Genomic DNA, 27367 nt, shown 5'->3' with positions numbered 1-27367 from the left:
CAAATAGTGCTTTAGAATGCCCCAGTTGTGGTTCTTTGCCCGTTTGTACCTGTATGCATAGATAAAGTGATTTATTCCACCCCTGTATGGTGTTAAGGGACATTTTTGTTTAGTACAGCACTAATCATGCATCATTTGATGTCACCGCTTCAAAGCTCTGCCTCAGCTGATATGTGGATGAAGGGTAATCTAATAGATAGATGGCTGGATGGGAGGATACAAACAATTTCCTTAAATAGCATCACAGCGACTGCTTGAATCACAACCTAATTGCCTCGTGTTGGAGATGATTGCATTAATTCAGTGATACAGACTCAGTTCACACAGCAGAGCCGGGAGATGTCAGGTTGCCAATAAAACAGGAGTCTAAGTTTCATCCCACTTTATTGGATTGTACAGTAGCCTTTGCCAATCACAGGGGATAATTGTGCAGCTTAAATTACCATCAGAGGCTACAGAACGAGTCCTCCGTAAGACAGCTCACCGTCCTGCCACTGTGGTCCTCGAGGAAAAGGGATATAACTTTCTTCAAAATCCGCTTTTCAGTGCTCATTTCACAGCACTGTCATGGTTGGCGTCAGATTTCCTTTTCACTTGAACATATCGGGTCATGATTCTTGTTGTGTTGCCACATACCAGTTCATCAACACAGACATGGTCATAGTGAAGTGCTGATTCGATAAAGTGTGAATTGATCAGAGCTGTACAATGGAGTCCTTAATAACCTGTCCTGCGCTCAGCTTTGGTTATTACTATCTTAGATAACAGGTCAGGATACCTCTCTCTTTCTCTCTCACACACACATCCCTTTGTGCCTAATTTTTCTTTGAATAGGGATACTTTCAGGTCCCTGTCAAAGCTAATACCAGTAAAACCATGCTAGACTTTCATTGACTGCATTGTATCAGCTCTTTCAAAAGACTGAAACTGACGGTAGAAGTGGTTTCGACTCATTGAGTCAGTGACATTGAACTGAGGGCAAAGTGCTATTCACCTCTCATGTGTCTTTCTTCAATCTCCGGATGACCGGTTTAAGTAAACCTGTACTTGGCTGCACGCCGAGTGCAGCTTCTTTCTAAGAAATCTGTCCTCCCAGAGGTCCTGTGTCACAGTGATGGTAACATTGGCAATGCCCTTTCATTTAATAGTGGCATCCATCTGCTTGACTGTGGTTGTATGTTTTTATGTGTGTGTGTGTGTGTGTTGATGGTCAGCTTATTGCCTTGGCTGATTATTGGAATTAATACCAGCTGTTCTTCCCTGTGTTGGGACAAGCTGACGTTGTGTCACGTCCGTCGCCTGAATTCTTTGCACAAACATGCCTGTGCATGCCCACATGAGCCACAAACTGCCATTTCAGTCATTTCTGTCTTGGTGTTGATGGATCTTTATAGGCTTGTCTTCTCTTCTCTCCTCCATTTGTCAAAAATAAGGTGTGTTGCCAGGATCATAAACTCATGCTTGTATTAGACTCAGATTTTTGATTAGGAGTGCTATGGACGTGATAAGGGTTTTATGGTATTGTCAATTTCTCCACCCCCATCTCCTCATCTCTTTTATCCCACCATAAACCCCACTATAACCATGGGGGGGGGGTATTTTCTGATGTACCTCTAAGCTTCATTACCTTCCACGTCCTACACATCTACGTGTGTATTTGCAGCAGGAATCTTTGACATTGCATCCTTTTATTGGACTAGGCAGAGACAAGCAAGTGTTCCCTGGAGGGCATTGGCTCATTAACTTGCGACCCCTCAGGGACATGTATGTGTTTGTGTGCAATGTATGTACCTGTCTGTATGAGTGTGTAACATGTATATTTTTTCATGTTTAAGTGTTTAAGTTCTTATGAGCAACAACTTGTTCTTCTTCCTTTTAAGCACAAGCCCCCAGCATAAGTGTGTCAGTTCTACTGTATGTGTGATGATACCGTATTCCCGCTTACTTGTTAGCTAGTGCTATGCAGCACACTTGCCGCATCAGGACACAGTGGTTGAATGCTGCAGGAAGGCTTGGGGTCAAAAGCCCTGAACTCAGGTGTGCCGATTCGCATGATTAACTACAGCTGTCAGTGAGGGTGGAAGGTTCTTGTCCCTCCAGTCCTTCAGCATGACAGGCAGACTCCCTGACTCTATGCGACCTGCTTTTGTCCACTGTGTCCCCGTGAGTTGTTCCACTTCCTCCAGACGGCACGGGGACTTGCTGCCATACGGGTCAAACAGGGCTGGCTGTGATGCCGAGCTCTGGGGCTGCACAGTGTGGTGCTGTGGACGGATTAGTCTTGAGTGTTTGAGAGTGTGACAAGATTTTAAGTGCATGGCTGAAATCCACTAGAGGTGAATATTTTTTGTGTAAGGACACTTGCATTTGAGTATTGCCTGTTTATGTAACTCCACATTAGTGTTGGAATTTCAGAACAGTTGATAAAAAATCTGTTATATAATTACATAAAAAATGTGAATATAAATCTTATATAATCAGAGAACATATAATTCTATACTGTGATCAGCAATCAGTGTAATGAGATGCATGTAGATTTATGTATATGGCATGTGTAGATACATATTCTATAATATTTTATGCAAACATCGGTGTAATATATGCACATTTGCATGCGTAAGTAGGCGTTGTCACTTCACTCTGCAATCTGCTGTCCAACAATACACTTTGCCCTCTGCTGTCCCACTGTGTCTTCAAATCTAGAAGAGTTTTTTAAATAAAATGTACATTAATGTAGATGGAGTGTATTTTGATTCCATTTTAATACATTAGCTTTGCCTAAAACAAGCTGACGTATAGTCATTTGAGCAAAGCCAGTGTGCATAATGCTAATGCAGGAGCTGCTTGATACAGTCAGTCATAGTTGTCATGTTGCAGACGCTCATCCACCCTTTTCTCTGACCTGACCATGTGCATAACAGCTTATAGATCAGTACGTGCCCAATTTGCATATTTCCCAGGGTTGTTGTGTTGAATGATAATACATACAGTAGATAATGGGGAGGCTGCAGAGGCAGGGTGTTCTGCACTGACTTGACAGTTTCCCTAAGAATAAAGGTCCCCGTGCTGTAGAATTTAGTCCAACCTGCAAGACGTTTAACTGATTTTCAAGCTTAAAAAACCTCTCTGGAAAAGGTTGCACAAAAACATGTTAAGCATGAAAGATTTTTAAAAAGATAAAATCAACTTGGTAACATTAACCCAGGGAGAGAAAAAGACTATATTGATAACAAGACCACAGCGACCAGCAGGCTGTCATTACTAGGTAGAACTAGATTGGGTGGATGCTATGGCAATCGACATCGCTTGTAGAAGCAGCAGCTCCTTCAAACTTCGCTACACTTTTGTTTTTTATTTGTTTTTTTCTGGCTTTATTGCCAAAACATGTGTTGTTAGGCAATATTTGTTGTTATAATACAGTCATTGGAAGATGAAGATGGAGTTTTTGGATAAAGAGCAGCAGACCACGATCCACCCGGCCCAAACAACCGGACCAGGCACCACGGTGGGTGCTGAAATCCTTCAGAGGAGAGGAAAGAGAGCCAGGAGAGGAGCCATGTTGGCCTAGCTTGGACTTCTGCTCCTAAAGAGCCGGTCTGGATTAAATGGGACTCATGTTGACCAGACAACGGAATTCAAAGACTGTTGTGCCCACATTGTTACAGAGACCTGCCCCATCAACATCCCAAATCAAGCACTCGACAGGTGGTCCAAGTTCGGAACTGTCAGCGCAAGACTCCGGTAAGATGAGAGGAGGTGGACTCTGTGTTTTACATCGATTATGCTTGGTGCTCAAACGCAGTACAGATGGACTTTGTTTCCCAAATGTCAGACTGTTTAGTGTGAAGATGAAACTTTCATATTATCATCTGGTTGCTGCTGTTTACATTCACCCCATGCAAATTCAAATGTGCACTGTGGAATGTTTGTGGTGTATACGTATATTTATATATGTATATAAATATCTGTATATATTAAACTTATATGTTGTGTGTGTAGCACAAAGGAACTACAAATTTTGTTTCGTTATGCAGCCTTGTGCTGTATAATGACTAATAAACAACCTTGTAGATTATATACTGTAAAGTATGGGCTATTTCTGTGTCTTTGCACTGCTTGCACCAAGAGCTTTATTTCATTGTCCTAATGTTTTCAATTCTTGTTGCTACCATCTTCAAGGTAAAATGAATTATGATATAGCTGGAGCAGTTATAAATGAAATATTTATCTTAAGGACCAAATACTGGTCAAATATAACCCTATCACCTTGACTGTACATGGGATTTACACCTGCGCTTGTCCACCCCTATCTCTCTTTTCTTTCTGCCCTGCTCTCTTTCCACTTTACAAAAAAAAAGAAAAAACACTAATACAGCGGCGCCTTAGTGAAAGGCCTTATCAAAGAGCACAAACAGCAGTCAGACTCAAAATACAACACACACACACACAATGCAGCCAGATGAATGGCCCCGCCACCACACAATGGTGCTAAATTAAATCACTGATGACCCTCCCACATCACTCACTCACTCACATGCAAAGATTGACTAATAAGGACTTCTTTGTTTGCCTGCGTAATGTATTCTGGATCAGGTGATATCAGTTGGGGTTGGAAGGTGCATGTGGTCAATTTCTGTTCATTATGCAAATCAGCGCTGCAACAATTGTTCTCCAGCCACCCTGGTATGATTACTGAATTAATAATTTGCTCCCTGGTCCTCTTCATATTTTGTTTGCCCTTTTATTCAACAGCATCTTGATATCCTTGATGCATCCTTTATATGAGCTGTGTCCCAACAAAGGAGTTATATGGAAACACATACGGACAAGGTCATATAATCAGCATTGATTATCCCAATGTGCAGTAACAGGACATAAAAATGCCCTTTTTTGGACTTTCTCCACTTTAGGACAGAGTTGGCATCAGGTGTTGTTAGCAAGAGAGTGCAAACACAGCTATTACTTCCACTGCTGCACCCTTGTCCCTGCTGCTGGCGGCAACCTGTCGAAGATGACCGTGTTAGCAAACAGCCCAAACAGGTGGCAACGTCAGTGTCACTCAAGCATGAGCAGCCTCAGCTGAGCTTGTCAAGGTGGGTAGTTTCATCTGTGACCTTACAAACATACACAGATGTTCAGAGATTCTGAACTCAACTCACTTAAACATAAGCTGTGATAAAGTTGTTTGAGTTGTAGATCTTTATAGCAGGAAGTCCAGGCAGACCACAGTCTGTCAGACGTACTGAATGAGTATCATGAGGGTGACCACTGAGTTGATGGTGTTTATTTGGACACCCTGGACAAGTCACAAGTCAATCACAGGGATGGCACTTAAATAAGCAGACAACCATTTGCACTTCATGGCAATTGAGTGTCACCAAATCTGAGCAAGGCTCGGTACGCCCCAGACAGGTCATCAGTCAATCACAGGGCTGAAACACAGAGACAGACATTGAAACCATTTACAATCACATTCACATCTAAGGACAATTTTCGAGTTACCAATCAACCTCACCTGCATGTCTTTGGATTGTGGGAGGAAGCCCACGGAGGCATGAAGAGAAAACATGCTAAGTCTACATAGCCAGCAGGTTTGAAACCAGTGCTAACCACTGCACAGTTGTGCCGACCCCAAATATTATCACTAGATGGCAAATAATATGAAAGTTCTTGTAGAGAAGAGACAGGATTTTTCAAGTCAGCTGAAGCACTTCTGCAAGATAAATACATCCTCATTTTAAACCGGTTTGGTTGGGAACAGTTTTTAATTTAAAGGATTTATTTCCCAGTACTAGTTGCAAGGCAGAAGAACAAAATAGCAGCATTGTCATCTTGATGGGTTAGATGACTGACACATACAAAACATTGCAAGACATCAAACAAGTGTTATTTCTGCCATTCCACATGATTGCAGCATAGACGGAAGTCTCATAGGGTCTAGACAGTCATGGACCTACTGTAACACCTTGTTGAAAGGACAAACCAAGTCATTAACTGTTGACTTTTTCTGCAGAACCACCTGTCTTGAACGTTGGATGAAAAGAATTTACAGAAATACTGTCCTGAGCACATTGTAGCACAGCGCCAAAGCATGGTTACAAATAAAAACATTATAGCCTTTGCCTTTGATATTTGATGCATTAAGGTCCTGTCAGGGGGAAAATCCAGTGTCACCTGCTAAGCAGACACAGGGGGCTTTCTCAAACCCACCCCTCCTCAGTAGCTCTTCAGTATGAAGGGTTACCACAGCATGAAGTCAAACTTGCAGCTGTGGAGGGTTCTCCATATTAAGAGGGTGGTTAGAAATAACAGGTAAACTGTGGAATTCCTTCATAAGCAGGAAACAACCTTCACAATGGATTGGATACTGATAGAAGCACTGCTTGCTAGGCTGTTTCCCTGCAAATGCAGACTATGATTTGTGTGATGCTTTTGTTTCCCATATTATCACCACAGTTTCTTTTATTTTTTGTCTAAACCCAATTTGAAATATATAGTGTATGAAAAAATTGGCACATTTATGCAGTGTTTCTCCAATTCTCCCGTCCTGCATTGTCTACTTCCACTGTCCGCTATGGTTTGGGATGGCCTTCAATATGGCGAATCTTCCAGGCAAGCACACAAACAGAGGCAGAGGGGAAAGGCCGAGGGTGTAGTGGAAAGATTGGGACTGAGCCCCCGTCTGTCTGCTTGTCGGTCTCCACAGACACTCAACGCTGCAGCATCCCAACATCACCAGCATCACCAGGTGCAGTGGAGCAAAACCTACTATGTGTGCGTGACAGAGAAAGAGAAGGGGGGGGGGGCTGGCAAGGTGGCGGGATTTGTGTTGAAGCCTTTGCTCTGTCAGACATGCGCAAGAGCGTCAGCAGCAGCAGCAGCAGCAGCAGCACCACTGCGCTGCGTTTCCGCCTTGGCTGAGCGGCGCACACAGCCGAGAGGGGAGGGGAGGCAAGCCGAGAAGAAGAGCGGAGCCACCGAGACGCAGTGGGGCACAGCACGGAGCGAATTACACCGACGCACCCTAACATCCCAGCAGTCCGTCTCCAAATCTCCACGTCAAGAAGCGAACCTGTGCGGTGCGCGCCAGAGCTTTTCAGCATGGAGACTGCGCTAAAAAACAAGCACTAAAATGTGAGATTAACAGAGGAAATCAGAAGAGAGAGAGAGAGAGCGTGTGTGTGTTTGTGTGTGAGGGAGAAAGTGACTATCCCCTTTATCTTTTACGGGTGATCTCAATTCTGTGCTCTGTAGTCCGAAAATGAAGAAGTTCAACATCAGGAAGGTGCTGGACGGCTTGAAAGAGGTGTCCTCCTCCACCCCGTCTGTCCAAGTGGGGCCACAGGAGAACCATCTGATCCAGGAGACCATCCAGTCCGACCATTTCCAGCTCTGCAAGGTGGGCGAGCCTGATGATTTTACTACACAGCTGTTTTCATTCCCTTTCGCATGTAGTCCTTTATTTATTCATTTATTTTAATTATTATTATTCACAAGTCACAGTTTGTACTGTGCGCATCCCATCTCAGGACACAGCTGGTGCGACTGCGAGTGAGCCCCACACAATAAATTAATTAATGGGCTAAGCATTTTGCTCCGTTGTCGTCTTCTAAACTATAACGAGCACCTGCTGGCTGAAGGTTTATTTAACATTTGGCAAGAATCTCTTTTAGAAAGAGAATCATAAAAGCGCTCTGTGCTTGTCTAAGGCATGGTAGGTAGCCAATGACATATCTAACTACAATGCGCATACTGTACGGCGAGTGCGCACTAACAAGAGGACAGTACAGATTACTAAATTCCCATATGGCTGCACATATTTGTGTTTAAATTTTGCCAAGAAATTTCTCAAAGCAACTAGTTATTCAGGGTATGGTCACACTGGGTATTATAATGCCATTGTTTGCTGGATGTGTGCTTGGCATGAACTCTCATATTGAGAGATTGGGCCAAACTGATCCCCTCTTGCATAATCTGCTGGGTTTGGATTAGCAAAACCTAGTTTCTGGTTTATGTATGCATATGTGAGCGTGTGTCTTCCCCTTTTGCTGTTGTCCTTTCCTTGCAGTGTCTGTCTATCCCCTTTCTCCCTCTCACAGACACACCTCTCACACTCCTCTCTTAACTGTCTCTCTTGCTCAGCTTCCCTCATGTATGCACACACACACACACACACATACACACACACACTCAAACACATACTATGTTACCCCCAGATCACTGATCCATTGGGGACTGATGGCGCCTCAAGTAAGTGGGGGCCTGTTTGAAAGGAAAATGGTTTTCCCTCCTCTGTCTGAATTGGCCACAACAATGGACAGGATTAATAAACACTCATGCAATTTACAAGCTGCACGTGCGACATGTGTCATATCTTTAAATCAGGATTTCCCCAATTGTGCCGTAATGGTTTGGTGGCCTTTTTCATAGACACCATTGTGCACTCGCTATTGATTCCCCCACATATTTAACGTACACAATTACAGCAACAGTTTGTGGATTATTTTTAAGGTTTCCAACTGTAGAATTACTAATAGGTTTATCAGGTACTTGTAGACTTTAATAGCTCTCTGAAATGCAGGCTTGTGCGATTGTTTTTCTAATTGGACATGGTGCTAAAAAAACAAAACTCTTAGGTCTGGTAGTTACCGCAGTGACATTGCCAGCACCGTGGAAGAGTCATATGATGGTTGTCCTTGGCAGTTTTAGAGACACCAGCAACCAACCGAAAGCCAAACGGCAATGATCTCAATAATAGTAAGAAGTAATCCGCCAGAGTGCCTAAAATAATAGAGACTAGAAAACTAGATAACATTAGCTAGAGTCAAGTCAACACACCCCAGGGCTTAGGGGATATTGTGGTTTAGTGGCTGGAAAGATTACAGGTTTAATTGACACTACAGCCTAAATATGTCTGTCAACAGCCAGACATCTGATTAAAGTCTTTTTGAACTAGGCTCCATCCTCCTTCCTGCACCTTTACTGTCTGTCTGGACAGAAACTCTGTGTAATGTTTCTCTGCAGGGAAGGCAGGTGTCTTTGCTGCACTGAGTGCTTCTTATGTAACGTGCTTTAGCCTTCTGCCGCTAAGCAAACAAATCCAACAGCCCACCACCGGCTGACTTATACCATAAAGCTACAGTTACACACACAGGAATATACCGAGGGTGGACAAAAAAACAGAAACATCTGACAGTGCAATGCTCTCCAATAGAAGGCCCTGCAACAAATCATAACCAAATGCTCCTTATTGATGTGTTTTCCATGTTTTTTATTTTCAGACTTCAGAGTAATCACGACTTCATGTGGGAGGCGGTGAGAGAAGGAAAATGAGATAAAAAGAGAGAAATCTCAAAATAGGCCCATGATTATAAAATGATCCTGAATGGCTAAGCCAAATATCAACGAGGAACAGGGTAACCATGCTAAGAAAGAGAATTTGTTCCTTCCATTTTCTCTTGTCTGCGGAATTTCAGGCTTTACATTTCTGTTTCCTTGTTCCTTTTTCCACACTTTCGGCATCCATCCTGGCTATTTGTTTACCAATATCATGTGTGTGACATCCTTTGACAAAACAACACCCCTGCTGTGAAATGCAAATTGATATAGTCTCTAACACGTTCTCTGTTTTCATTTTTCTGCACATCTCTCAGACTGTCCGTCATGGATTTCCCTATCAGCCGTCGTCCATGGCTTTTGACCCCGTGCAGAAGATACTGGCCATCGGCACCCAGAGTGGGGCTCTCAGATTGTATCCTTTCAGTTGCCATTGAGCTGTTTTAGGTTACCGTGACCTGTCGCAGCTCGTTTTGGTACCTGCATCCTTGGCAGGCAACAGCAGGTAAGTGGACAGATGCCCGAGCTGCCACAGTCAGATGTCGAAGTAGAATGTTTTCGGTAGCATTCATGGATTGCCACTTTGACCTCTGTATGTCCTTATGAGCTTCAGGATCAGAAATTAAATCTTTGATTTGTCTTTACTTTTAAAGTACAAGTCCCGGATGTTGTCACATGGGAAGACCTTGCTTAAACCATAGACCAAGAACAAGCTTGACTCAGTATCTCTTGAATCCCATATTTCGGTTGCTGTTATTGACATTGCCACACTGTTGCACAATTGCTCACACACTTTAAGTCATCAGAAATGTCACTGAAAAGTTCACATTTAGCGGCACAGGCTGAAGTATGTGCTGCAGTTCAGCCGGAGAAGTGAGTGGTTGGTCGGCTTCTTTGCAATATGAGGACGTTTACACAAACGGGGACAACAGCTTGTGCTGAAATGGCACCGTGGGGAGTCGTATAGCTTCAGAGAACGCCCGCGTGCTCGCTTGTGTCAGGCTGCTTTTACAGGTCCTCCATGTGTTCTCCTGCCTGTCCGACAACCCTTTGCCAGCTCATTACGTTGTGATAAAGAGTTTGCCTGGCTGTCCCTCGTTCCCACCTGCTGGCAGCTATGGCTCTGACTCTGTTTCGTTCACCTGTGCTGGAATGGTGAGGATAAAAACATAGACACTCAGGCAGAGGAGGATGGGAATAGAGTCTACAGAGTCATGTTTACCAGATGGAGTCCATTTACCTTTCGTATCTTCTCTGTTCTTCTTAAAAGCAGAATGAGGGAGACAGAAGATATGATCTACCGCTTTTTCTGGAGATGACTGGAATTTCCTAAAGATTTAAAGATAGAAACAGAAACCATGCATTTCTTCCTGCAAACGCAGAGCAAATTCTGTTGGCGGTACACATGTATTAGAAGATAGGCGATGAAATCCCTTCCTTGGTGGAAGTACTATGTTAGGGCTGATGCAGGAACTGGTGAATAAGCTTAATGGGGCTTATGTCTTGCGGGCTGGTACATTACTCTTGTGAGCTCCAGACTGGGTAAACTCGGAGTGAGAAAAAAAGCTGTACTCATGCTGTAAAAGAAGCCTATAACCAATCAGCTTAGAGATGAAAATGTATTTTCCCACAGACGATCCTGAGTTCGGATGAAATGATGTTGTCAGATGGTTCCTACTGGCTGAAACTGGTCACTTTGAAATTGAACAAACAGAGGAATCTCACGTGTGTTTGAGTGATGTGCATCAGATAGAGTCTTATCTCAGTCAGGGGAAGGTGAATTGTGAGTCATCCATCTATTCTTTGGTGCTGCTTCTCTTCCTGTGTCATTTGCTGTTTAGTCAGCCCTGTCTCTTTATCTGATGACAACGATACTACAGTGGCACAGATGAAGGGGGCATAATGGAGATTTCACGATTCATATTTTTCCGTATTTTAGCTAAAGTTTTAGCAGGTGTCATGTTTTGTGGCGTCCTGCGACTCCTGCGCTAATACACATCTATGTCCTGAAGGTAAGTATCTTTCCAGTTAGTGGCAAGTAGTGACTATTGGCGTCAATTCATGTTTGTGTGTGTGTGTATTTGTTTGCCTGGCTGGCCTGCCAGGGCATTTGGCTGCACCTCTCTCCCATGGAGGATTACAGGAAGTGGCAGATCAAGGGCCTCAGCCTGGCAGCGTGGCAGAGGACTGAGAATTACAGCAGGAACAGGGTGTGTGTGTGGCTGTGTACATGCGTGCGAGTGAATACGTGCGCACATGCCTGCGTGTGTGCATGAATCCTCCGAGGAGACGTCTGATCCCTCCAGCCATAAAGCCAATCACTTCTGTGATCCCCCCCAAAACTGTCCCGTGTTTGATGCTCGCCACTGACTCTGCTGCTGCTTCCACTGTCCAGCTGGGAAGATGACAATGTCCCTTTGGTGTTTTCTGGAGGAGGGGACGAGGGGAATAGAGAAAGAGGTTGGTGGCAGGAGAGCCAGCGGAGCGGACAGGCGAGGGAGAGCAGAGAGAGGGAATGGATTGGAAAGAGCAAGAGAGGCAGGCTATCCCCTGCTTCAAGATCTAATGGCCAAGAATAGAATCCTTATTGATCTGTGTGTGGTAATGCACTGAGACAGATATGCCCAAGTGCATGCACACACTGCTATCAGTTGTTTTCTGTACAATATCCCAGCAGCGAAAAGAAGTTGCGAGCATTCGTAAAAACAGGTTTTGCTGTGCAAGCAGTCCGTGCATATTAGCTATCCATCGGGATTAGCAGTGTAGTTATAATAATAAGCATAAATGCTGTGTTGTAAAATGCTGAAAGAAAAAAGCTCGTGCTTGTGTTGAGGCAGTTTGTGATATGAGGTAGGCCTGAAAAAAGTGGAAGGAACATCCCATCTTGGTCTGTATGTCCTTTATTTTCCAAGTTAAAAATGTTGCAATGATGATACTCAGTTTATATAATATGGCTCAAACCAAACACAAGATCTCTTTGGCCATTAGTTTAATGTTGGTACTTGTTAAACAACATCCACAGCAGGTTGTTGACATGGAGCATTTGTATCATAAAGCCAGCGGCAACAGACAAAAAAAGTGGGGCTAATGAGCTGCATCTGTGTATCAGCCACGTAATGTAATATTATGAGCCTTCATCAGACCTAAATATGATGTTAATTGATCTATTCATTCATAGATTCATTGGGTGGTAATGGCTCAATAGCTTTTGAGTACCAACCAAAAGGCATCCGAGAAACTGAGTGTCAAAAACCTAAAAAAACCTCCAAATTTTGGACTGTAATTTCTTGTATGGCTGCTTGCTTAAAACAACAGTAAATACTAATGCACTGGTTGGTCTGACATATTTATTCGTCAAACCACAGTAATGTATCTTATAACAATGGAATTGACAGATTTCCAGCAATACCTGAACTTGTATCCCATGCTTTTAATAACCAATATCTAGTATTTGGACAGAATCTATCTAGGGTGTAAACAAGAGTTGTTCTTTTTTTATAGGAAAAAGTTACCACCCTTTATAATTGAAATGTATACTCTGCTGGTTCAGTTTGTGTGTTAAAGGCAGACATAATGTAGGTGGAAATTGGCACTATGTAGTGGGAGATTCGTTCACTCCCTGACTGAAAACATGGTGCTGGGGCCTTATAGGGTGATTTTGCCAGCTTACTGTCATCAAACTCGAGTCATCTGTGTGTGTGTAGATGTATTTTTGTGTGCGTGTCTGTTTGCTGGGTGGTCTGCAGCTGCATGTGTAACAATGAGGCGGCACACCTCTGCGGAGAGATGGCTCTTTACTGGTGGTGGCCAGGGGAGATGGCAGCACTATAACTCAGAGACTCCCTGTGAGCCAGCAATAGATCAAATTGTCACTCCATGCTCTGCCAGATTATCTCATCGGCAGGCGCAGGACATCATAGGACTCACACATACAAATGGGGGCACAAACACACACAGAGTTATTATTTCAGGATAGACATTCTGAAATGGCAGGAGGAAACACACACACACACAAGCATATGATGGAAGAAGACTTATACAAATGTTAGTGAATGTGCACACACAAATACTGTATGTGTACCGACATACGTAGAAGGGCAAACCTTTGCACATGCAGGGGGACAGTGGTGCACACATGTTTGCAGAGACAACCACACACACACACACACACACACACACACACACACACACACACACACACACACATATATACAAAGCTTTGCAGTAACTGCTGTGACTGGCAGTGGCCCTGTGCAGCTTTTGGTCGTAGCACAGATTGACTATGACATATCTTTGTCATTATCTTCCTTCTGATTCACTCAGTAACTGTGCTATCCTCCAAGCTAAGTCTACAGTCACAGGAGAACCTCACTGAGCCATGAGTCCTCTAACTGGACTACTGAATGGGAAATTAAATAGAAATTGTAGCTCAGCACAAGATGTTGGAATTTCATTGACATAGTACATACAGATGAAAGTGTTCAATTGGAGCTTACAATCTCTAGAGAGCTTTACAGTGTGTGCATGCATATTTCTCTTTGTGAGCCAAGTTTGATGGGAGTTTCTAATGTGATATATGCTCTTAAATTAATTCAAAGATGCCACTAATGCCATTCACAACACACTGGCTGTATATAATTTACATGTCTGTGTTGATGGTAATTGATTTTGATTGTAATGAGTGATTACGGTGACTCACTGGCTCCTTCTTTTTGTATGTCTTCAGCATCTTCAGAGACCGAGGAAATGTAAATGGTGAAAAAAGTGCATGCGATCGCGCTATCTTTCCAGTCTGTTGCGTAAAGAGTGTGGGAGACTCTTTTCAGGTCACAGATCATTTGTTTATTCTTTTTATCTGTTTTGGTGCATCTCATTTCTCTTCCCCCTTTTTGCTTTCTCCTCACTGGGGTTGCCAGTTGCAAGTTGACTCTTCTAGATGGCTCTCCACAGTGCAGACCGAGCCTGGGGTTATGTGTTTGTGTTCAGTTATGCAATGTGCTGGAGCTTGGCGCAGCAAAGTCGAGGCTGACTGAGACAGCAATAGTATAATCAAAGGAGTTAAGCTGCTGCTGCCGCCACTGTGTTCTATATAGTATGTTTTATGTTTGAGTGACGGAAAACTTTTAACTATATAAAACTTGCAATGCTGCGTCTGTGCTCTTGTGGTGATATCTAGGAATATTCCTTAGTGTGTCAATCCTGTGTCAGTGGTTGGTGGGTTACCTACCAGTAGCATATGGCAGATGAACGGCTGGGAAAGAGGAGAGGTATCGCACAAAATCGAGAGGGATTAGTGTCTCATCCCACTTGACCTCATTTTACTTTTCGCACAAGTGGGATAAGGATTGGGGAAGAGAAAAAAGAGAGAAGAGTTTGAAATTAAGTCATCTCATTGCATCTGATGTGAGAGTTTAATGAGGCTTGTGTGTGGGTTGAAGGAGTCTGCTTGTGTCTGCCAGATGGTATTTTAAAAAAAATCTTAAAAGAGTCCGTGGTGAGGTCACCAGAGAGCTGCAGACATGTCGCTTTCATGTCAGTTCAGTGCACATTAACTTTACACCATTCCTGGGACAACGAATGTGTGTTTGCAGGCCTCAGAATTTTTGCACGCATGTACCTGTTTACTGTAGTGAAGTACTCTTAATCAAAGACCCCTTGTGTATTGGGTTTCATCTTTCATGCTCTCCAAGAGCACTCAGCTTCCTCCTTTTTACCAGTTCTGAGAATTGGAAAACAAATTTTGCAACATCAGTACCACAACAATGTAGTTGCTGCGTCTCTCTGTCCAATATTCTGACAGTGTGTCCTGCTTAAGTCCTTTAGCCTTGACAAGCCACAAATGGAATCTGGGTTTAGGATGATTAAAGTTGTGCTGCCATGTTGCTTCTCTTCAATAATTTTGTGTACATTTAACTCCAGCTTTTACTACTCTTGCTCCCTGTCCCTTATCTCTATGAGCTACTGTCTTGCAAGAAGTGATAGTCCTCCATTTCCTCCAGGGAGTCATCACAATCCAGGAAGCCATGTGACGTTTTTGTTCACTAGAAGCAATATTATTGGAGGACAAGTAATCTTGATGACCTGGAGAAAGGTTAACAGCGAGGGCTGCTGTTGCGGATGAATACTAAAGATGTTTTATCTGTGAACTGTGTGTTTTTGGCCCTGTCATCAAGGTTTTTTTGTTTTGTAAATTAGGATAATCATTTAACCAAAGACACATTTAACATTTATTTAACTTTGATACAGGAGGAAAGAATTAATGTTCAAAAAACACTGCCTGCATACAAAAATAAGTCACCAACCTCTGCACTAATTATTCCCAACAGACAGATAAGTAGGGGCTGGCTGGCTCCGATTTGTACACATACTATACACTCAGAGGGCGTACCTATTGCACTGGTTGATGGTTGGCTCTATTCTGGCTTGTGGATGAGTGGAGCTATAATGTTTAGACCATGCAAATTATATAGTGTTTGCTGCTCTGAGATTGCTTGTCATAATGATGTGAAGCGCTAATTAGGTAGAATTAATTGAAAGCAAACACGAAATAACAAAAAATGCTTTCAAAATTGACATCAGACCCGATGATGGACGCTGCATCTTCTTCTTCCTTCTGTAGGCATCATTTTACATTAAACATTTGCATCATTACAGATAGAAGTTGTTGAGAACCGTGAGATGTTGCAGTATTTAACTTTAAGCTCTGATTGGTCGACTGTTTCTCCACCTGGTGGAAACGGCTGTCAGCGGGCACAATTGACCCTTCGCTAAGCCACGCCCCGAATACACAGCTGGCTAATCACAGCACAGTTTAGGACTCGCTTTAACTGAGGTTCAACACTTTCATGGCTGCACTCCATTGACTGTAATGAGTTGTTTTCTAGCTTTCTTCTGCCGTATTTTTCTAAGATCTGGTCAAACGCTGTTCCTGGGGCACTTGCAATAGTTACAGTCGCTACCCAGAGAGGTTGATAGAAGAAGTATGATTTATTGTCTTTCCAAACCTAAAATAAATCCAGTAAAATGTCGGCTGTGGGTTGTTCCTAATGTAATGTTAGTTAGGTAACGCTAGCTAACTTCCTACTGAATGTAACGTAATAAAGCCCTACTGTTCTGCTCTTTAATGATTGTAATAATGAATAGGTGCCTACCCAGCTTTACAGAAGCAGTGTTCATCCTCAATACCGTTGACTTTTGTCTCAGTCGTCAGGGATGCAGTGGTTCACTTGCACTGTGTGATCGGTAGGCTTTAGCTTCTCTCTTTCATTTTTTTCACGTCCGTCTGAGCAAGTTTGAGTCCGTCTGACAGCCTGAATACAACCTTCAAATGTATAATGCAACTGCAAAACTGTCTGCTTCTTTCTGAGAACACTTTTTCCAACAAATTTGAAAATATTTCTCCGGGGAGTGCAGTAAGACAGTGGCAGTGCCGACAGTTTGTCGGACTTAGAAACAGTAACTATGGAGGACGGGGCTTAGCGAAGGGTCAATTCAGAGATGTTGGACTTTGTTCTGTGCGATGACAGATTACTGACAACATTTCAGGTGTACTCTCAGTTTTAGTTCTAAATAAATCGGATCATCTGAGCATTTGTTAACTGCTCTGTCTAACTTCATTGTAACAACTTTGCCTCGATCCCAAATTTTTGTGAAGGATTTTTTCCTTCATTAAGGGTAATATCACACAGGTTTCGCCAGTTCGTGATGGGGTCATTTGCTGAGCTAAAGTAAACCAAAGGTGACAGTTGGCCAGACTCTGTCCCTCCTCTCCGTCTGTTGGTTTGACTGTCTATCTGCCACAGCTGCCTTGATAAGGATGCACTCTGTGATCAATTTCCTGGGTAACCCAAGGTCAAGATTAACTTTATTTTGTTTCATTACAGACAGAGTGGCTGGCTCTCTTTAGAATGTAATGCATGTAACCTCCAGCCACCAATGTAGATTAGGTAAGGCATCAGAGACTGACCTTGTAAGGATACTCCCTATAATCTATGGAACAGCAGAGGGATAAATATTGTGGACCAAGAGGAAATCTTCAGATTTGGTCTTGGTGCTGAACTGTCTTCAACTCCACTTCAATAAACGATGGCACGTAAGACATCCTGTGATTCCTGAGATTGTCTGAAAAAAAAAGAGTTGGCCTGCTCCCAATAATTTCTATAACAAATACCTTAAGTGCGTACAGTGTTATAATTATAAATACAGTAATTACAAAAATAAAACCCAGACCGGAATTATCCTTTAAGTGTTTGGAGGAGATACTGGTGATTGTAGTGATTTTGCACCCCCTCTGCCTTGCAGAGAGTGACACACAGTGCTGTCCTCCTGATTTATGACAGGATTTACTTCCCACAACTGCCCTTCAGCATTGCTGGGGTCATTTGTGTGGCCCGTGTACCTTCTGTATCGATTTGCTCTCATAGTAGTCCTGGTCAATATGCTGTATATACTGTAACAGAACTCTCATGACCATTACATTACAACCTGGGTCTCTCACACCAAAGGCATGCGTCTTGTCCACTGTACCATCACCACCCCAGCAGCGTGTTTGATTGTGGAGAGGTGGACTCGAACGGTTACAAGGCGGGAGCACTGACCTCCAGGCCACATCCTGAGTTGGCAAAATGACCAAACATTTTGACCACTGTCCAGTCCCTATACCACAGATGTCCCTCAACATTGAGAGTCATGTTTCCAAAGCCGAGCCTGTGCACGCTATTGAATTTATTCGGTGTCATTGTGTACAGCGTCTGATTTGGGAGTCATGGTATGTGTGCATTAGCATGTGGTAACACTATGAATCCTATTGATTTCAAATTGTGGTATTTGTAAGTCTAAGGCTTTCTTTATCATAAGATGAACTCCCCAAAGAATAAATGCTAGTATTTCTAAAATAATGTTAATTGCAATTTCTTAACAACTGTCAAAACTAAAACAAATGACACTGGTTGCCTTCTGTCTATAAATAGGGGAGATTGTCAAGTGCTGCTTATTGTTTTTTCAACTTGCCCTGAGCAGATTATGGCATGTATGTATAGCTCTCGCTTGTCTAGTGATATAAATATCAATTCATCATACATGCTGTTAATCTAGCTCCTTAGTGAAATGTCACTGTCATGTATCAAATCGTACATGACAGTGACACAGAACTAGTCATATGATATCAATTTAAATGCATTTTTGAGGTTGAATGAGAAATGCGATGCCTTTCAATTAGCTTTGGTATACACACCCCAAGCTGGGGCATTGTTGAGTAGTGACATCTGGTCTGTAAGTACATGTTCGTCCACAGGTCTCGGGCGGATGCCTTCTATGTTTCCTGCTGTATAGTGAAGGAACTGAATTTTAAAGTGAAATGTAGGTTTTGTGTAGGAAAACATCATAACTGTGTAACTGTTCCTGTTTAGTCTCAAGGTGACTTGACAGACTCAAAGGTGTCTCCTTGACTGAAGAAAAACTGCATTTGATGAGGCAAAAAAAGGCTAAAAATAAAAGAATCCCTTCTCAGGTGCTTATTTAACATTAGTGTTGATGGCTGGCACTTGGTGGTTTTGCCTCACATGGTTTTTTGAGGTGTGGAAGTGTGGCAGGGTTGAGCCTAACTCTCGCTGTCAGGTTGGCACAGTCCCTCTGGTGCTTGTAAGGTGACTGGCTTACAGAATGCTGTGAAGCATAAAGATTTTGTCGTCTTGCTTTTCTCCCCGTCCTTCACGTGACCTCTAGGTCTCCACAGGGCCACACTGCTGAAATAACTGTGAACGGGGTTCTTCCCTCATTTATTCTTCGTCTTACTTCCTCTCATGTTATACCACATGCTGTTTTAAAATCTATTTTCTATAATTCACGTTCCCAGGGATAAGATTGTTGAGTTGCTTTAAGATTGTGGGATTTTTCTAATAGGATTTCATTGTGCTTCTGGTCCCCCTGCTGATTTTCTACAACTCATTATTTTTGTCTTGCGACTGTAGGTAATCTTCCACTGTCTTAGAGGGGTTTACTCCATCCCCAATTTAATGTTTTATATGCTTTCTTATCATTTGTTACTGTAACCATCTTCTCTTCCAAGTGTCTTATCCAAACATACACAAGAATATGTTTCAAGAGCTTATGTGTATTTTAATGTTCACCACATGCACTTCATGCCCTACCACAACCATCATGATCAGTTAAGTATAATTAATTAACAAACTCTTCTCTCTTATCTTTTACATTACGGGTGGTATTATTATGATCCTCATGTTCATTCGATAAAGCATTACAGAGCTTGTTTTGTCATTAATGCACACATTTATGCAGTGAGGTATGCCGATATCTAATAAGATCATCTACGCTGTACGTGTAGGGGTACAAAATGTTAGGATGTGCTCTCATGATGATGGGATATTTGGCATTCTGTGTACAAAACATTGCAGGGCATAAAAAGTATGCATGCAAGTTTGAAGGTGAGTTTGAAGGTTTGCACGTGCTTGCTCTCCATCGATACCTCGAGCCTAAAAAATGGCTGCATGTCCTCATACGTAGTAGTCGTGGAGTTAAGGGCAAAGAAATCCTAATCTTTGTGTAACCATGATTATAGGTGAAACGTGAGCTATTGAACTGGCCTTCTCCTATTGGCTGGACATTTAATAATCTTTTATTCTCTAGATTGAGTGCCAAAATCTATTGATTGTTTTCAATTAACTCATTGTTTAGTCTATTAAATGTCAGAAAGTGTTAAAAAATGTCCTATTTTCAGAGCCCAGGGTGAAGTCTTCAACTGGATTGTTTTTTCAAACACCTAAAGGTATTTCATATACAAAGCAGCCAATCCCTTACATTTGAGAACCTGGAACCAGCAAATGTCTGGCATTTTCGTTTGCTTATTAAAATACTTGTTGCTTAATTGTCAGGTGAAGGACTTATCGATTGTTGTTTCAGGACTAATGTTACATAACAAATGAGTGAAAGCGCTCTTTAGCCTGGCAGCCTGCACCACTGACTTACTGAGCTGTGGAGCACTCATATTCTTCTCCAGTATCTTGTTTTTCCAGTACTGTTTGATGTGATATTGTTATGCTACTTTATATTGTTTCTGTTAGTCAGGTACTAGCTCAGAATAAGATTGTACCTTTGCAGCAATCCTTACCTGTGTTGCTGAGACAGAGACGGTTGTGGTTTGAAGGCGCACAGACGACAAACCATGAGCACCTAATGGCCGTGGGCTGTGTAAATGGTTGGTTATGACCTTACTAAAATCTAGGCACTCTGTCTCTGTCTGCAAGGTCCTCTGCTTGCACACACACACACACACGGCTCTGAACACACAGTCACACACACAGAGGAGGAACGACAGAGAGGTTCCCAAGGTACCAGACCTTGAGGAATTGCCTGTCACCAGGTTTGTGTGTGCAGAGATGTGGATGTACGTGTGTACCAAGGCTCTTGCAGACAGAGACTGAGCTGTATGTGATTTCAGCTGCTTTTATACAGTAGGTGAGTGTCCTTGCCCGTGGTTCTATATTTATTTGCATTTAGCCTCAGAAAGGATTTAGTGTCCAGCAAAATGTGCGTCCAGGTGAGCCATCTGTTATGGTAGACACAAATTTTTCTATACTTTTGTTCCTTAAAAGTGTAAGTCCCAGATGTAGTATTACACAATTTGAGTCAGACTGTTTCATGCTTTTTTTACCTTCTTTGCTAAAGGCAAATTTCTACATACTCAACTAAACCAACTCCAGCTGGAGAATATTAGTGTCTCTGTCAGCTGTAGCTAACAAGCCTAGATTGCCAGTGTGGCCGAGTGGGTAAAGTTGCTTATGGGTATATTATGGAATATGTACTTTAACTAGAGATTTCACTTTCTACTTCACTTTTAACTGCACCAAATCCTGTCAAGCGGAGGCGAGGACTGCCCACCTTGCAGCACATGCTCCTTGTTCCAAAATAAATGTTAGCTAGTGTTTACATTAGCATGAGAGCCTAACAAATTGCTTGTGATGTTTACCTCAAGATAATATTTGGCACGGTCATTTGTTCCACTCATGGTTATTTCTAATCAAGGTAGAAAGACCTCTGAAACTGCATTTTAAGAATAACCAAAGACTGCCTTTCAGCCGGTCCCTGCCTTCTACACGCAATTTCGTGCGGAATCAGGAGGTGTCAGGGGTTGTGGCATATTCATCATCTAACAGTAAGGGTCTTAGGTAAAACCACCTAGAAATCTTTAGAATGATGTCAGACTGGGTGGAGTCATCTTTCCAATATTGGTTAAATTTCCAAACCAAACGAGGGCATTTAAAGCCCTTCAGACACATGTAATTCAAGCTGTGCTGGGGTTAGCGCACATCTGACTAGGTGTTCGGGGAACACACAGAAGACAGAGCAGAGTAAGCAGAGTTTCCTTTTACCTCAGAAAAGAAACTTTTATAGGTCTGTAAAGCTTTGGAGGTGGGACACTTTGTAAACCACATAACAGACCTAAAGTATTGTCAGGATTTGTCGTGTGCTGGCAGTAACAGGTTTTAGGACCCAAATGCAGGACACAAAGGCAGAGCAGGTACAGTTTCTGGGTATTTATTTAAGCCCACAGAACTTACAGCAGAGTCCAGAATTCAACAAAGGGTAATCCAAAAATGAGGCAGAAACAGGCAGGCAAGTGAGACACACGGCAGTTGACGAACATACAACGAACCAGCAACAGCTGAACAGAAGTCACACACATTTAAGCACTGGCTAATGAGGAGGGCGGGAACACAAACAGGTGATACTAATAAAGACAGCAGACAGGCAGGCAGAGAGACAGCAGGGGAAAACAGACAGATACTAACAAGTTTCAAAACACAAGGCAAGAATCCAACTGGAACTCAAAACACATACTAAACAACAGATACTGAACAGACCAATGAACAAAACTCACAGATACCTAAACTAAACCAGGCCAATCAGACAGCCCAGTGTAACAGCTATCATATAGGCTACACATATTATCTACCTACAAGCTACCTGTTAAAACACACCTGATTTGCCTACTTGGTTGGAAATGTGTTTCCAAGATAGGGCTTTCTTCCCGAGGTCTCAATACAAGTGTAAACTTGTGTTGTACAATTCAGGGAATTCAGACCCAAACAATATTAACTTTTCCTCTATAAATGTTGTAATGGCTTAAAAAATCTTTTTGTGTTTAACTACTCTTTAACGCTGCTATAATCAATATTTCTACATTAACAATGGATCACGTCACTCTATAGCTCTATGGCGCTTAACAGCATCTTTTTAGTAATTGTTTAGGTTTTCGTTAGATGGACAGAAATAAGACTCCAACTGAATGCTAATGTTGTTCCTTATCTGACAGAAGTGTGAATAAGCAGCTGTTCGCCAACAAGTGTGCCATATCAGTGTTGTTTTCATGCCAGCTTGTTACCGCTGCCCACAAGTGGTCATTACAGGTTTATAGATTATATAAACGATGTGAATTTCAAATTCTCCAAATTCACTCATTTGCACTTGCAAGGAAAAAATTATTTGTTATGTGAGTTAAGTTGTTGTTATTTAAATTTAATATAATTAGAATTTTTGGGAGAAATCTTTGTGTCGTATGTGTCAGGAAACAAACTGGTACACCACGATGCTTGAAGCAGCTTCAACCCCAGCGCCTGTTGAGGACAAAGTGTGTGTGTGTGCTGAGCTGAACCCACAAATGATCACTTTTAGTGTAAACACAGCTGAGCTCAGTTTCATCACAGCCTCACTTTGGGATCTGCCATTTATTTTGTCTCCCTCGACAGACAACCCATCGTGGGCCTGCAGCGTTTTTGTTTCCTCCTGCTGACACTGGCGTCACAAACAAATAATAGAAATTTTCCCCAGCCCAACAGAGGGGCTCTAAATATCCGCTCAGTGATTTAAGGCTCACTGCTGCCAGCCTAAATAAATGACATTTATAATGGATTTTGCTTGAGTAAAGCCAATGTCCTAGACTAACTTTAGCCAGCTGAGGCTGTGATTCTGCCCAGGACTTGGCAGCGCATTTGCTTGTCAATAAGAGCTACGCAAATTTTGACGTTTGCCTTCCCCTGCCCTGCTGGTAGCTGCGATGATATTTATCCTCCTGTTGCTCCTCTGTACACTGCCCTTTAGCATGCAGCCATACTGAGCGCCTGCAGGAAAGACACACATGTGTCGCATGACGTGATGACTCAGGCTTTAATGCCCTTCCCCCCCTCCTCAGCTCTCAGCCTGTTTGTGTGTGTGATATAGGGCTATATTTAAGTACGTACGAGTTTTATGTACTGTATGTCCAGCATGTGTGTCTGTGTGTAGAATGTGAGTGGCCGAGGGGCTGTTTGTACTCTTCCGTCTGATTGAAGCAGAATGTGGATTATGTTGTGATGTGAAATGTGGGAACAGCGGGGGAAGGGCAAAATGGGTCTCAGGACTTCAGGGGACATCAGGGGAGGAGGGGGGTCGAGAATAAGAAGGGAGTTACACTTAACGTTTGTGCCAAGACAAATCTCTACAGTACATTGTGTCTGTTTGCTTTAACATCATCCAGAGTGGGAGTTGGCAGACCAGCAGGAGGGATGTATGCTGTGATTGTTCTTCCCTTTTACAACGCAGGAGACTTCTAGAATAGCATCAACATGGTGCAAATCTGTTAAGATACAAATACCTTAAAGTGCTGCAGATGTGTCCTTGGTTTGTCATTCAGTGCAGCACAACTAGGCCTGAATCCCTGCAGCTACAGGAGACAGGAGGGAAAGCAACAGGAAGAGTGGAGGCATGAAATCACTGCAGACTGACGAAGTTGCATCTAAGTTTAGAAAAGTGAAGAGGAGGAAGAGAAATTAGAAGGAGATAGAGTGTACTTGTGGGAGTGTCTGCATACAGAGTGGAGCCAAAGTGGTCGCAGACATTCAGCTCTGTGACTCACAGTCCCGGTGTTGTGTGGGTAGGGCTTGCAGAGATTGGAAGGAAAACAACTGGCTCCTCACCCCACCTGGAATCAGACTGCTGACGAAGCAGAAGCCACCACATGTTGCTTGTTTGCCCGCTGCATGAGCAGGATGAAATGTCAGACCCCTAGGAGACGGGACACGCCCACTATTTCTCACCCAGCACACGGAGCACTGCAGATCCCCCCCCGTCTCCACTAAACCATACACAGAGCATCCTCTCTTATTCCTTCTTACTTCTTTGATTCATAACAAGAACAGTGTGTGAAGGAAAGGACAACCTTGCAGCTTGTGCATCACCACTTACATTTCACTGATGAAGCAGCTAATTTGTTTGATAAGCCAGAAGCCCTTGTCATCTCCCGGACAGCAGCGGGAGTGAATGATGAACAGGCAGTGCGAGAGGTCTCAGCTAGCCGTGCCACTAGGCCCCCATTAAGCCTCGATTGGGGTCTATTGGTGTGATTTCTCTTCCTGTCTTGTGCCTGGCAAGGCTTTTGCTTTCACATTAGACGCGGGTGTCGATGATTGCAACAGTGAGTGCATTAACCCTCGCTGGCACTGCCACAGACTAGGGCTGGGCAGTATATCGGTATAATGAGGTACAGCGATATAATTTCAAAAGAGATATAAAATTAGACAATACCGTTTATACCGATATAGTTTGATGTTGAGTTAATAAATATGTTTGTGTAAAGTCCTGCCAGCATTTGCTCCTCTCTCTCTACCTCATCGCGTAGCCCCGCCCCTCCCTCTGCGTCTGCACACAGCGGTCTACTCACCAACTCACTAACAACATGGAGGTGTCGAAAACACAACAGTTCAGTGTTTCCCACACATAGACTTTACTCCAGCGGTCCGCCCAAGTTGGGCGACACATTGTAGCATTTATCAGAGAAACACAGAGTTTTTTCGTTACAAGTCACGACATGGTGGATATTTTACATACGCAGACCAAGTAAAGCGACAGTGAACACACCAGTCAGATGTCAATCATTAGCTACCACGTGGGTTTTGTTTTGAAAGGCTACGTCTTCAACACGCAGCTCAGCTGCTGTTGTGAACGGAATCACGTGTGGAAAAGTCCAGAAGACGAGTTCTGTTTTTTGTTTTGGCGGCTCTACAACATACAACATAGCTTACTACTGATGGAGGAAATCACCGGAGCAGACATAGCCTACAGGGAGAGAGAGAGACGGAAAGAAGCGAGGCACACTGATGTGTTTACAGCAGAGGTACGTTAGGTCTGTGAGTGTGAAGAGAACTTAAGGAGGCAGATTCAATAAGTGAGTGACACCTAATATGGAGAATGAAGTATTATTAAAACGATGAAATAAGAAACAAGCTAAGTTACTTCAAATAGTAAAAACATGGCCGCCATAACAACAACCCCCCCCCCTCCCACACTCCAGCCCACACGCTGTTAACCCTTCCATTGACCGTTAAATCACACACAATATAACAAGGACTGCTTTTAATGTGATTAGCTCTATGGTGTACTTTATCCACTATAGAGTATATAGAGTGTTTTGTATTTTATAATACTAAAGTGACATTGTGAGAGAGATTTCCCATTCCGTCTCTCATTCGGTAGGCAGTTCTCAGCGTACCGATCCGCAGCTGGCCCTGGTGCTCATTTTTAGAAACTGTTGCTGCATTGCCATGCATTTTTAATGGCTACGGCCATTGTAGCAGGCTGTGTTCTGCGTGTGTGTGCAGTGTATTTGTGTGTGTGTCTATTGGAATTGTGTTCATAGGTGTTTGTACATAACGTGTATGTTCTTTATACATGAAGAAGCTTGAGCTCCAGTGTGTGTAGAAGAACCAGGTAAGACACAGATGTATGCAGTTGTACGTGTGTGTGTGTGTGTGTGTAAGAACTCTGTCAGCATATGAGTACATTGGTATGTGAGCGTCTGTTTCCATTTGTGTTAGTACATCGTTTTGTTTGCTAACAGTGATTTGGACGCTGATCAGATACGACAGCTTTGGGGCTCAGACACACTCCCTGAATCATTTTGAATAAAACCTGTGGGCTCAGATTCCCAGAGGTCTTTCTATTAATGCTTCCATGGCTCCTGTGCATCTCTGAAAAATTAATTTGATGCTTGGCCAAAGCTTAAAATAACCAGGAATTGTCCAAAATAGAATGGCAAAAAAAAGCGCATGTTATCAAAACATTTGATAAGATCAATGTCGGTTCACATTTCGTTCAAACATTGTTTGGAAAAATATCTTCCATCTTGGTCCTGTTATACATACGTTGATTAACTCTGAAATCCCTTTTTTTCTAATTATCATTTGCATTCATTTCATCTGATCTGTTGATAACATTTTTACTGCATATCAAAAACAATAGGAAAGAACTACAGAAACATGATACTCCATTATCTTGACACTTAAATAACATGTAGAAAAATATGTGTTGAAGCTTTAATTAATCCCGGATAATGTAGCGTTAGCCAGGTCACAGAATGATCTTTTAATCCTCATCTATCTTAGTTCTTTGAATGCAGAGGGCAAATAGATTAGTTCAACTTGAAAGTAGTAATCTTGGATAACTGTGTGCTCTCATTTTAGAATACAGTATGACTAGAGAGCCGAAACCAGGATCAACTGCCACATGATTGGCTTTTTTTTGACATACAATTAAAGCCATTGCATGTTTTACTGCAGTTTGGTAATGAATGATAATTTAAGAGCAGAATGTCTTACCTAAAAGCATATTAACTATGTGATGCAACTCTGCAAAGAATAAGAGATGATCAAACGCAGCACGAACTTGTACATATATTGCATCAGTAAAATGTATTCACAAAATAAATGTCAGTATATGCAGTTTGTGAATAATGCCAGTACCGTTGAAATGTAAAAGCATCATAAGCAAATAACTTTTTATTAAAAGTACTAGTAGCCTACTAATAAAACGTTTGCGATGTGCACTGCAATACAATAGCCCTGCAATATGACGCCATTGACAAGGTGACCAAAGGAAATGCACCTTTAGCTAGAATAAAATTTTGATATCTCTGGGTTTGAACATTGTTAGAAACATTTGGGATACTGTAAGTACACAAACATTGGTCTAGTCACTTTTAGAC

The 27367-nt window shown here is 42.6% G+C and overlaps 1 protein-coding gene across 5 annotated transcripts in view; it reads left to right on the top strand.

Moving 5' to 3' along the window:
* Positions 1–6894: 6894 nt before the first annotated feature.
* The window catches only part of stxbp5a (syntaxin binding protein 5a (tomosyn)), a 106136-nt gene continuing 85663 nt past the window's right edge, over positions 6895–27367 (top strand). For 2 of the 5 annotated variants that reach the window (XM_038727160.1, XM_038727159.1), the window contains exons 1-2: positions 6895–7399; positions 9654–9751. In XM_038727160.1, coding sequence (XP_038583088.1) covers positions 7262–7399; positions 9654–9751 — 236 coding nt within the window. In that variant the 5' untranslated portion in view covers positions 6895–7261. The remainder of the gene's footprint in view (positions 7400–9653; positions 9752–27367) is intronic. The other 3 variants (XM_038727161.1, XM_038727162.1, XM_038727158.1) reach the window with 2 other exon arrangements.

Source organism: Micropterus salmoides, unplaced genomic scaffold, assembly GCF_014851395.1.
Source record: "Micropterus salmoides isolate LMB-PRFRI ecotype aquatic unplaced genomic scaffold, ASM1485139v1 Ms_hic_scaffold_18, whole genome shotgun sequence".
Classification (NCBI taxonomy): Eukaryota; Metazoa; Chordata; class Actinopteri; order Centrarchiformes; family Centrarchidae; genus Micropterus; species Micropterus salmoides.
The sequence above is the reverse complement of the archived record's forward strand: the minus strand, read 5'-3'. Positions and strand labels throughout refer to the sequence as shown.